This window comes from Panthera onca, chromosome X (genome assembly GCF_046562875.1).
Source record: "Panthera onca isolate mPanOnc1 chromosome X, mPanOnc1 haplotype 2, whole genome shotgun sequence".
In the NCBI taxonomy this organism is placed as follows: Eukaryota; Metazoa; Chordata; class Mammalia; order Carnivora; family Felidae; genus Panthera; species Panthera onca.
This window is the reverse complement of record NC_138357.1, coordinates 39049334-39062755: the sequence shown is the minus strand read 5'-3', so window position 1 is coordinate 39062755 and position 13422 is coordinate 39049334. Positions and strand designations below refer to the sequence as shown.

The 13422-nt window shown below is 37.1% G+C and overlaps 1 protein-coding gene across 4 annotated transcripts in view; it reads right to left on the bottom strand.

Moving 5' to 3' along the window:
* AMMECR1 (AMMECR nuclear protein 1) overlaps positions 1 to 13422 on the bottom strand; it is a 109289-nt gene that overhangs the window by 18664 nt on the left and 77203 nt on the right. For 2 of the 4 annotated variants that reach the window (XM_081792532.1, XM_081792533.1), the window contains one exon: positions 1538 to 1652. In XM_081792532.1, the coding sequence (XP_081648658.1) occupies positions 1538 to 1652 (115 nt within the window). Of the gene's footprint in view, positions 1 to 1537; positions 1653 to 1951; positions 2015 to 13422 lie in introns of all 4 variants that reach the window. The other 2 variants (XM_081792530.1, XM_081792531.1) reach the window with 2 other exon arrangements.

The following is a 13422-nucleotide window of genomic DNA, read 5'->3' as shown; positions in this document are numbered from 1 at the left end:
AGTGAGGGATATAATTTGGGATCATTTAAAACTAAAACACTGGGGAATGCTCCCGTGATATTGGTAGACTTCTCTTTAAGAAAAATTCAAATAGGAACGATGAACTTCTAGAAAACAATCAATTAGGACATTTTAATGCTATGAAAGGTTTTACACCATCCAACTTGGCTCCAATCAACAGTAGCAACTGATTTTATTTTTTCCTTTACAAAAAAAAAAAAAAATCCCCAAATGCTTTCATCCTGATAATACTCCAAAAAAACCCCATGTACTACAAAACTCAAAAGGAACTCTTTTGTCCTACTCTCTGCAGAATGTCTTTTTAACAGCTCAGGTATAACAACAATAATTTATATCATAGAGATTTTTTCCAAGGAAGATTAGGAACTTTATAAATGTCACATTCTATAGGTGGAAAACTGAATGGCAGTGGAATAAGTTGTCCCAAGTCTCACAAGGAATCAGGGCAAAGCCAAAAATAAAATTCAGGTCTCATCAATTATCAAGACAGTGATCTGTCCACAAGGAAAAGTATCTCAGTTACCATGGCAGGTAGCCATTCTAAAAAGGCAGAAAAATTAAAACGTGTTCTACCGTAAAGATACAGTCCCGTCATTCATGAGTGTTTATGTGAGAGGATGCTACGTGTATCACTGCAGTCCCATTGTTTCACTCTTGGAGTACTTATTTCTTTACGCTTTGTGCATACTTCTTTTTCTCTGCTTGTAGACTATAAGACACTTTATGGTGGGGACCAAATCTGAGGACTTTTGTGTATGTAGCACAGTGCCTTGAATGTAGTATGCATTCAGTAATGTGTGCACATTTGTGTGTGAAATTTCATGGAAATATGGTCAACTATCTCCTCCCAACCACCAAAACAAATCGTAGTGAGAACCTCCAAACTTCCTTAAAAAGCCAACCCGACATACTACACAATAAATATGATCGATGTAGGCTATTTCAATAACGACAATGCTCAAGAGATACCCGAGATGTGACCTTAATATTATTTGTCAGCATGTTTAAGTGCATAAATTAAGGTAGCCCAGAATGAATTGACATGATTTAAGTGTACTTATCCAACACCTGTGTGTATCCACATGCTGATTTCCCCAACTGCTGTATTATCCTGTCTTGCTCCTTGCTTCTGAGATATATCCTCTGACCACCTAGCTGCTTGGAGGCCGTTATGACCAAAATACATCAGAATGGGATTAAGAGGAGAAATAAATTCTAATCAGTCCTTCTTACTACTTATTAACAGCATTTGTGAGGTGCTGTGGTACAGTAACAGGATAGAAACAAACAGCAACTTCAGTTTGGGGATTAAAACAACACATGCATTAAAAAAAACAAAAAACAGCAACTCCTTCACTGATATCTCATTGATCAGATGTGAGGTTTATTTATCCATGTGACTCTCCACCTCCACCCCACTAGAGAATGGGCTGAAAGAGTTGTTTTCTGGGCCTAATTTTTAACATTTACTCAGGAATTACCTTCATTTTTCTTTAAGAAATTTCTATAGTCTTACCTCCCAGTCCAAATAATCACAGACATCTTCAAAGTTAGTGAGCAGAGACACTGAGCAGAACAGCCGTGGTAACTCATCCCTTGTCATTGGGGGAAAACGGCTATCTTTAAGGGCACTGTTGAAAACAAAGCAAATATTAAAGCAACCACTAGATATGAAAGACTCCTACTTTCAAATGCAATCATTTGAAAAAGGTTAAGAGACACACAAAAAAATCAGTAAGGTGCCAAAGACGCCAATGATCTTCAAATGTATTCAAAGGTTTTAGAAGTCATTTTTTTTTCATTCAATAGACTGTTTATCAGCCAATCCTGTGACCAATTGCAAAGAGTGAATGGTCAATTACATTTACTGTACAGTCATTTCCTGGTGTACTTCCTGTTACTTGTAGAATCTGAGAATATTTTAGCTTACTTTTGAGAAGAATAAAAACCAGACCGGTAGAAATTTTGGGGAAGACTTCTAGATCTAGGGCTGCTGGAAAAAAATATATATAGTTAAAAAAAAGTTCACACTAGGTTGGCCAGTTACCATAGAACAGCACTCAGAGTTCAAAAACGATCAAAATTTCATTTTCTTCAAGCAAAAGAAATCAAAGAAAATTAAAATAATCATGCAAATTACTGACTAAAAATACAGGGCTTTCAGGCCCCCTATAAAGGGTAATTCAAGATATGACTCAAAAATTGTGAAACTGCAGGAAATTGGGCTAATCTAGGAAATAAAAGTATGATTAGGAGACCATTAATCACATCAATGGATTTCTGAGTACATCAACTCTGATTGGATCCTGTAATCAAGGGTAATATACTATAGTGCCAAATTCTAGAAAAACCCTTACTGTAAAGGACAAAGATGTTGGAAGACCATAATTCTCCCTGCAACAGAAGAAAAGACAGAAAATACACAGACATGCGCACACACACGGAGACGCTGTATGTTTCTTATACTTTTAAAAGAAACTACCTCCTGGTCAAGAAAAACAAACACACCTCCGATTATACTTTATGTTAGTGGCACTGCTGGCATTTGTGCCATCGATCTTCAAGTCTTCAAATCCAAATGTCCTATATAGCAGCCAGACTCAGAAAATGCTCTCACAGATTAATCCCTGGAAGTTCAAACTTAGAGCCTACAAACTGCATGGGGGTTATAACAAAGTTCCATGGCCCTTAGAAATCACTTAATACCTTTTTCAGGGACTTCCTCATTGCTGGATTTTTTTTTTCATTTTTCCATCCCTTCCTTTGCATTCTGAAACTCGTTTATTGTATTGTTAAAATATAACCCCTATGTTTGTATTGTTTTAATGTCTATTTATTTTGAGAAAGAAAGAGAGAGAGAGACAGAGACAGAGAGAGAGAGAGGAGCAGGGGAAGTGTAAAGAGAGAGGGAGAGAGAGAATCCCAAGCAGGCTCCACACTGTCAGCATGGAGTCCAGTGCAGGGCTCGAACCCATGAACCGTGAGATCATGACCTGAGCCAAAACCAAGAGTCAGCAGTTCAATGAACTGAGCCCCCTCTGGCGCCCCTCATTGCATTTTGGTGATGTGTTCTATCCTATTATTCAAAGGAAAATGCTTATAGAAAGATATGTACTATATAAAGTATAAAGGTGTTTTCCCATTCAAGGAGCCAAGATTAGCCAAGAAATTCAGGAAATCTGTGATAATTTATACTCTGAGAAGAGCATTTCACTATTTTATAATTTAACAACATAACTTTTCCAGAGTTTGGCCTCTTTTATCTTCCTGTTGGCAGATAAAATTAAAAATATTTTTTTCAGGCTCTCATCCAAAGCCAAGATAAAGACATGTATATGTGTGTATAACCAACACCCTTTCCCCTAACAAACACACATACTGAACAGAAGTTCTAAAACATAGAAGAATCTCACACATTACAACAAAAAGGCTGTTTTAACTCTTTTTAAGCATGTAGTTCTGTGTGATTAAGTACGTTCACAGTGTTGTACGACCATCACTACCATCTATCTCTAGAACTTTTATCATCTTGCCAACTTAAACACAGTATTCATTCAATATGAACTCCCCACTCCTCCTTCCTTCCAGCCCTTAGCAAAAGTGTAATTTAAATATACTTTCATAATTTCAAATAATTATAATAATAGGGTCATTAATGTTTTTATATATATAACTACTTATGGAGATATAATTCACATACTGTAAAATTCACCCATTAATGTATACAATTTAATGGGTTTTACTTTATTCACAGAGTTATACAACCATCGCCACTATCCAATTTTAAAAGATTTTGTCACACGAAAAGAAGCCTCATACCTATTAGCAGTCAGTCTCCATTCTTCCCTGCCCCCAGCTCCTGGCAAGCATTAATCTACTTTCTGTCTATGGATTTGCCCATTTTGGAGTTGTCATGTAAGTGGAATCGTACAATGTGGGGCTTTTTGTGGCTGTTTTTTAAGCATAATATTTTGGACATTTCATCCAAGCTGTAGAGCTTGTATCAGTACTTCATCTTTTAATTGCCTAATAATATTCAATTGTGTGGCCATATCACATTTTGTGATCCGTTTCTCTGGTGAGAAGCATTTGGGCTGTTTCCACTTTTTGGCTACTATGAATAATGCTGCTGTAAACACACATGTATGAGTTTCTGTGTGGACATATGTTTGCATTTCTCTTGGGGAGAGACGTAAGAGTGGAAATGCTGGGTCATATGGTAATTCTATGTTTAATTCTTTTTAATGATTATTTATTTTTGAGAGAGAGGGTGCACGTGCACAAGCAGGGGAGGGGCAGAGAGAGAGAGAGAGAGAGAGAGACAGAGAGAGACATGGAGACACAGAATCTAAAGCAGGCTCCAGGCTCTGAGCTGTCAGCACAGAGCCTGACATGGGGCTTGAATTCATGAACGGCGAGAAAATGACCTGAGCCGAAGTCAGGTGCTTAACGAATAAGCCATCCAGGCGCCCCTCTATGTTTAACTTTTAAGGAACCAGCAAACTGTTTCCCACAGTAGCTGTACCATTCTACATTGCCAACAGCAACGTATGAGGTTCCATTTCCCCATATTCCTACCAACACTGGTTATTGCCTGCCTTTTTAGGTAATAGTGCTAGATCTCCTTTAGTGAAGAGGTTTTAAAAAATCTATCTCTAGCTTTTACATTAAAACAAGACACCTCCTGAAATTAACAGTTAATTTCTCAATACTGACGCAAGTCATTTTGTTTACTTTATTTCTTAGAAAACCAACAAAAGGTAAATTTTAGCTTAGTGCAATTCAAACTATTTCAAGTCAATGAAATTTTCAAGAACCTAAAATGTAACTCCCATGATATGGAGCCTTGCTGCTCAATCATTCTGGGCAAAAAAAAAAAAAAAAGGAAAGATTAATTAGAACAATGAGTAAGTGAGAGAATACTAGCATGGGTAATGAGACAAACTGATAATCATGCCTCGCCATACCAGGACTCAAATGTATTAACTTCAAAACTGAAATAGTGAAGGTACATTAGTCATGATAGAAACAGTCTGATTTTACCAAAACAGTCATTCAAACGAGACTTTTAATTCTGGCACTTTTTTTTGGTAACTCTAAGTAACTTTTCATTAATTTCATGAGCATAGAAAAATTCCAAAAGGTAGGAAGCCCTCAGTATTTCTAAATGCAAAATCCTAGGGAAAAGAACTGGCAATGAAAGCCTAGCAAGGGTTTAAGGGATTATAAAAAAGATGAAAAATGCAGCTGGAGACTGACCTCGGTCAGAGCTGCTAGGCTGGTGTGGTGTGCAAGCTGAGACTATAGAGGGGATATGCCATCCAGAGTTGGGCAGTGGCTTGCTCAAGGCGACCCAGCAAGTTAGCGACACAGGTGTCGAGGCGACCCAGCAAGTTAGTGACACAGGTGGAATACAACCCCAAATCTCTGACTCGGGTCCAAAATACTTTCTAGTATCCATACTTCAGTTGCCACCTGTCAATAGATTAGCATTTTCTGTAATTTTAAAGTTAAATGCTTGCCTTACTTGGCAATTCTGATCTCATACCTGTACTGCCTCTGCCTAAAGAAGATAAATAATAATTTAACAGCATTCATTAGTAGCCAAAGGGTAAATAGAGCTAGACTTCCTGTCTACTGGAAATCTGCAGGAGCAAAAAGGATTTTAAAATATTAATATCGTCCATGGAAAACATTTTATACCAAAGTAGTGTCTGCCAATTTAAATTCTAGGCAGTCTAAGAACCTGACAAACAAGGAGATCTTGTATTAAATTCATATGAAGTTCTCTTTTCTACAATAGGAAGCCATTTTCTCATGTTTAAATATTGCTAGGGGGAAAAAAACCCCACTTATATACAAAACCAGCTGGCTGCTCCATCACACATGTGATGGATGGGTAAGGTTTAAACAACAGTTTAATTCACATACCAAATTCAAATATATTCAATTCAAATTGGCACCTTACCAAGAATATATTTTACCTAATTGAGAAGCAGCATTAACGTCTGTCAAAGTTAATATCTAATGTTAAATAGCACTTTAATGAAAACGAACATTTAAAAAAAGGAATTAAGAGTTTAGCTATCAAAGAATCAAAGTTTGTGACAGTGCCTGGAAACTATGAAGGGGGAAAAAAAAAAAAAACAGCCGAAAGGAGACAAAACCTTAGATTTTACAAGGCTCATCATAAGCGACATAGCATGCAACAGAAGTGATTTAAGTGAAACTAGTGAGTTAGCCATTTACTCACTCGTTCCTTCATTCCTTCCACTTTCTAAACCTTTGAGGACTTTAATCAGCTAGCCAGTGGAAAGTTACCACACTCAGAAGGGCTTCATATTACAGGCCATCATTTTTCAGGACGAGGAAACACAATTAAAACCAAAATGAAAAAAATCTGTTTGGATAGGTGAAGAAAAGCAAATCAAGCATACATTAGTCTGAAATTAAAACAAAAAAACGTTTCTTTCATGAGGGGTTTCAATCATCTGGAAATTCTTCCATTCCTTATCAGAGATTCTGGAACACGTGTGGCTTGTCTGAATTTGAGAAACTTAGAATGCTAGAATCCTAAGCCTAAATCTCAAAAGTTATCCATAAGCTCTACTTCGCATTAAGAAGCAATTTTAGCTTCCTATTATTAAAAAAAATAACAGATGTAAACCAGAATGCAGAAAAGTGACTATGCATCAAACCTAAGGATACAGAAGAGCAACAGAGGACAGGATTATGGATAAGGAAGGAGGAAGGGAACCCTCTTTTGGTAAGTGAGGCCAGTGATCCAAAAGGAAATTTTCAATTGTAAGCCACAGGTAAGTGTTACTTAACTGGGGGACGCTTTTCCCCTTTAGACTACTAAATACAACCTACTTAGTGCTCAATGCATATTAACATTAAAATGTATTGATTTTAACATGTATTACAAAATGTGATACTATGGGTAATTGATGGGGAGTGGAGGAAAACACTAAGGGATGGAACAAAAGGAAGAGAAATGAGGGACAGAAAAATAAAGATGGAGAGGAAAACAAGAAATAGGAAAGGGAAGTGGGAGGCAAAAAAAAAAAAGGTAAAAAAAAAATAGAGAGAGAGACATACACACAAAAGGACAAACAGAGAAAACAAGGAAGAGTGGAAGGTAGGAGGGAGAGAGAGCAAAAGTGCAATTGGTCCTGCAGGTTTTCATATATATTATTTGGCTCCTATCCTATAGGATTCACTTAGGCTTTAGCGTGGTATCATCCACTGCCTTCTGATTAGTGTAAACTTCTTTTTTTTTAAGTTTACTCATTTATTTTGAGAGAGAGCAGGGGAGGGGCACAGACAGAGGGAGAGAGGGAGAATCCCAAGCAGGCTCCGCACTGTCAGCACAGAGCCCGATGCGGGGCTCAAACTCACGAACCACGAGCTCATGACCTGAGCTGAAATCAACCGACCAAGCCACCCAGGTGCCCCATGATTACTGTAAACTTCTTGAACTGCTCTAACCTCAAGTTCTTAAAAGGCTTTACTCTCTGAGATAGCTGTAGCTGCCCACCAGGAGGGAAAAATACTGTCTGAGCTGCATGCTGTGATGACCACAGCAATACTGTCAAGAATCTGCCTCCTTCACCAGAAGTTCCTCACCTCGCCTTTAAATGAGGAGACTGGGTTGAGTCTGACTTAGTGGAGCAGAACTACAACTGGAAAATATAAGATACATAAAGAAACAGATGGCCACATGTTTAGTGTGAATGGCAGGTGTTCTTCATTTCCCTCTGTATAATGCCCACCTAACGCCGTCTGCAGACTTTTTGGATTTACTCTATCCTGTTCTTAGAAATGAACTACCAGGAACAGTTTTTGTCTCAATTATTTTTTCTGCTGAAAATCCATTGGGTATAATGAACATAATTTATGACCCAGGTTCATCTTTTTTTAATTGAGGTTTAGTTGACATACAGTATTATATTAGTTTCAGGTATACAACATACTGATCTGACATTTGTATACGCTGTGAAAGGATCACCATAGTAAACCTGGTTACCATCTGTCACCATACAAAGTTACTACAATACCGTTTACTATATTCCCCATGCTGTACATTACATCCCATGACTCCACTCATTTCACCCCTGCTCAACTCCCCACTCCCCTCTAGCAACCATCAGTCTGTTCTCTGCATCTATGAATCTGGGTTTTGTTTTGTTCGTTTTCATTTTGTTTTTTAGATTCCACATATATGAAATCATATGGTATTTATATCTCTCTATAGCAGCATAATGCCCTTAAGTTTCATTCATGTGGTCACAAATGGCAAGATTTCATTCTTATTTTATGGCAGAAGAGTATTTCAGTGTGTGTGTGTATGTGTGTGCATGTTATTACTTCTTCCTTATTCATTCATCCATCAGTGTATACTTAGGTTGCTTCCATATCTTGGGTATTGTAAACAATGCTGCAATGAACACAGGGGTGCCTTTATTGTTTTGAATCTGTGTTTCCATTTTCCTCCGATACCTGGTAGAATTGCTGGATCGCATGGTAGTTCTATTTTTAATTTTTCAAGGAACCTCCATACTGTTTTCCATAGCAGCTGCACCAATGTACATTCCCACCAACAGTGCATGAAGCTTCCTTTTTCTCCACATCCTCACCAACACTTATTAGTTGTTTTCTTGATAGCAGCCATTCTGATAGGTGTAAGGTGATATCTCATTGTGGTTGTGATTTGCATCCCCCTGATGATTAGTGATGTAGAGCATCTTTTCCTGTCTTTTGGCCATGTGTATGTCTTTGGAAAAAGGTCTATTCATATTCTCTGCTCATTACTTAAAAGGATTTTTGTTGCTATTGAGTTGTATGACTTCTTTATATATTAACCCCTTATCAGATTTATGATTTGCAAATATCTTTTCCCATTCAGTAGTTTGCCTTTTTGTTTTGTTAATAGTTTCCCTTACTGGGGTGCTGGGTGGCTCAGTTGGTTAAGCATCCGACTTCAGCTCAGGTCATGATCTCACAGTCCGTAAGTCCGAGCCCCGCGTCAGGCTCTGTGCTGACAGCTCGGAGTCTGAAGCCTGCTTCAGATTCTGTGTCTCCCTCTCTCTCTGCCCCTCCCCTCCTCATGTTCTGTCTCTCTCTGTCTCAAAAATAAATAAAAACATTAAAAAATTAAAAAAAATAGTTTCCCTTGCTGTGCAGAAGCTTCTGATATAGTCCCATTTGTTTACTTTTGCTTTTGCTTCCCCTGCCTTTGGGGTCAGATCCCTGCCCCCCCCCCCCCGCAAAAAAAAAAAACTATCACTAAGACTGATGTCAAGAAGCTTACCACCTATGTATCTATGTTTTCTTCTAGGAATTTTATGGTTTCAGGTCTTATATTCAAGTCTTTACTCCATTTTGAGTTAATTTTTGTATATGGTGTAAGGTATCAGTCCAGTTTCATTCTTTTGCACATAGCTGTCCAGTTTTCCCAATGCCATTTATTGAAGAGACTGTCCTTTCTCCATTGTATATTCTTGCTCCCTTTGTCGTAATTTACCACACATGCATGAGTTTATTTCTGGGCTTGGTATTCTGTTTCCTTGCTCTATGTGTCTGTTTTTATGCCACTACCATACTGTTTCAATTACTACAGCGCTGTGGTTTAGTTAGAAATCTGGGCATGTGATACCCCTGGCTGTGTTTTTTTCTTTCTCTAAACTCTTTGGACTATTCAGGGGTTTTTTTGTAGTTCCATATCAACTTTGGAATTATTTGTTCTAGTTCTGTGAAAAACGCCATTGGAAGTCTGATAGGAATTGCACTGAATCTGTAGGTTGCTTTGGGTAGTATGCGCATTTTAACAATATTATCCACTCCATGAGTATGGAATATCTATTTCTTTGTGTCTTTTTCAATGTCTTTCATTAATGTTTTATAGTTTTCAGTGCATAGGTCTTTCACCTCCTTGGTTAAATTTATTCCTAGGTATTTTATTCTTTTTGATATGACTGTAAATGGGATTGTTTTCTTGATTTCTCTGATAGTTTGTTAGTGTACAGGAATGCAACAGATTTTTGTGTATTAATTTTGTATTCTGCAATTTTACTGAATTCATTTATTAGTTCTAGCAAGTTTTTTGTGGAATCTTTGGGGTTTTGTATATACAGTATCATGTTATCTGTGAATAGTGATAGTTTTACTTATTCTTTTCTAACTTTCATGTCTTTTATTTCTTTCTCTTGCCTAACGGCTTTGGCTAGGACTTCCAATACTGTGTTGTGAAAAATGATTAGAGTAGGAATCCTTGCCTTAGAGGTTTTAGAGGAAAAGCTTTCAGCTTTTCACCATTGAGTATTATATTACATGAGGGTTTGTCACATACGGACTTTATTATGTTGAGGGTATGTTTCCTCTATATGCACTTTGTGGAGAGGTTTTATCATAAATGGATGTTGAACTTTGTTAAATGCTTTTTCTGCATCTTTTTAGATGATCATATGATTTTAATCTTTCACTTTGTTAATGTGGTGTATTACACTGATTGATTTGCAGATGTTGAATTGGAATAAATCCCACTTGATTATGGTATAGGATTCTTTCAATGTACTGATGAATTCAGTTTGCTCATATCTTGTTGAGGATTTTTACATCTATGTTCATCAAGGATATTAGCCTGTAATTCTTTTTTTGTGGTGTCCTTCTCTGGTTGTAGTATCAGGGTAATCCTGGCCTCATAAAATGAGTTTGGAAGCATTCCATCCTCTTCAATCTTTGGAAGAGTTTGAGAAGGATAGGTATTAAATCTTCTAATGTTTGGTAGAATTCACCAGTGACGCTGCCTGGTCCTGGACTTCATTTGTTGGGAGGGTTTTGATTACTGATTTAATCTCCTTACCCTAGTGATCTAGTAATCAGTCTAATCAGATTTCCTATTTCTTCATGATTCCGTCCCGGAAGATTGTAAGTTTCTAGGAATTCATCCATGTCTTCTAGATTGTCCAATTTATTAGTGTATACTGGTTCATAGCAATCTCTTATGATCCTTTGTGTTTCGGTTGTATCAGTTGTAACTTCTCTTTTATTTCTGATTTTATTTATTTGAGCCCCTCTTTTTTTTCTTGGAGAGTCTAGCTAAAAATTTGTCCATTTTGTTTTTTCAAAGAAGTAGCTCTTAGTTTCACTCATCTTTTCTATTGTCTTTTTGCCTCTATGTCATTTATTTCTGCTCTGATCTTTATTATTTCCTTCCTTCTACTAACTTTGGGCTTCATTTGTTTCTCTTTTTCTAGTTACTTTAGGTGTAAAGCTGAGATTTCTCTTATTGTTTTGAGGTAGGCCTGTATTGCTATAAACTTCCCTCTCAAAACTGCTTTTGCTACATCTCATAGATTTTGGCATGCTGTATTTCTATTTTCATAGAATGGTCAAAACCTTGTATCCTGGAGTCAGATATACCTGCATGTGGATTCTGGCTGCATTACTTACTAGTTGGGTGGCATCTGGGCCGGTCTCTTAACTTGCATGAGCCTCAATTTCCTCATCTATAAAATGGTGATAATAATAATACCTACCTCACAGAGCTACTGTGACAAGTAAATAAAATAGTAATACCTGCATAAGTGCTTTGTATCCACTAGGTGCTCAATAAGTAGTGACTGTCAAAGAACTTTCACTGTAAGTTTATAGTCACAGGACTGTCCCCATATCATGACTCGGGTGAAAGGAAGGGAGCCCCAATAATAAGAATGACCCTTCAACCTTGATACAGGGGAATCTAAACAAGTTATCTTCTCTAGGAATTAAATGTGGCCATCTCAAGGAATAGTGACTACTTTTCCAGGTATGGTATTTTTGAGAAGGCTTAATTTCATTTTCTTTCATTTTCTTTTTTCTTTAATGTTTATTCATTATTTCTGAGAGAGAGACAGAGTGTGTGTGGGGGGGGGGGAAGGGCAGAGAGAGAGGGAGACATAGAATCTGAAGCAGGCTCCAGGCTCTGAGCTGTCAGCACAGAGCCCGATGCAGGGCTAGAACTCACGAACCATGAGATCATGACCTGAGCCAAAGTTGGACGCTTAACCAACTGAGCCACTCAGGCGCCCCTCTTTCGTTTTCAAAATACTTATTATGTACCTGTTATATTCATCTGATCATGTGAAGAGCCATGAGGATATAAGAATAGATTAGAAAATAATATATGGGTATGTGTAAAAGATTTATTAAAATCACATACAATAAGAATGCTGGAATGGTCAGATAAGGTTCATTTCTTTTCTGGAAGGATCTGCTTTACACTCTCTGCTACTGGTTTACTGGTTAACACGTGACCCAGAATTATAGGTAAATTTACAGAAATGAAATGTATACATACTTTTCTCTAGTTAACAAATCTACTACATCAAGTAATGTGCTTCTTCATTAAGAACTTCTATTATCCTACAGGTATGCATTCCTATGTTGCTTTGTGACTTTTAGTGTTCCTGAGCTAGATTTTTAAAAATCTCCAGGGCAGGGATTGGTCTTTTACTTCCATACAGGAATCATTTACCAAGAAATGCAGTTCCCTGAACTGTTATCAATTTATCTTCAGTGGATTTAAATATATTATCATCTACTGTACTGGTTATGCTACATCAAAATTTTTAGGAACAAAACAAAACACTTTCTGAATAACAGACACAGAATGAGATGTGCTTTCCTCTTCTAAACACCTGGTTTAAATGTTTTGATTCTTATCAGTAAGAAAAGTTTGATCACATACCCCCAATATGTATATTTATTTATAAGTACTACTATCACTAGCTAATATATCCAAAGTATAATATATGCTTGAGTAAGCTTTGTTGTTAAAGATAGCATGTATAAATACATATTATAAATAATGTTCTTGATCATTTCTTATTGTGAGGCTGACATCTTGTTAGGATATCTTCATTCTTAGTTTAGGACTTGTCCAACCAAGTCATAAGGTAATTTGTAGAAGGGTTAGCTAGCTCCACCATTTTCTTGTCTTTGCCTTGTGCTTATATTGTTACTATTATCACCAATCCATTGTTCCTTTGCAGGCATCGTCTTAAGCTACTTGTCCATCCTGCATGGGTTAGTTTATCTAGCTTTAGCTAACCTATGAACAATGGTCAGATGGCTTCAGAAGACTCCTACAAAGAAACCACTAGTTGAAGATAATACTAAGAACCATGAATCCACTTAACCAGGTGCATGTAAACTAAAATACATTGCTATATGCTGAAAGTGAATGAAAGGACTATACCACTATCAATTTCCATCAAATCATGGATATCATACATTTCCTCAAGATCCCTCATTTAGAGTATATGACAGTGACCTTCAGGTATAGACCAAATGAGGACACCAGGGGTCATCTATACATGAAATGTTAGTGGAGGTTAGTGGGTATCTTATTTTAGATAA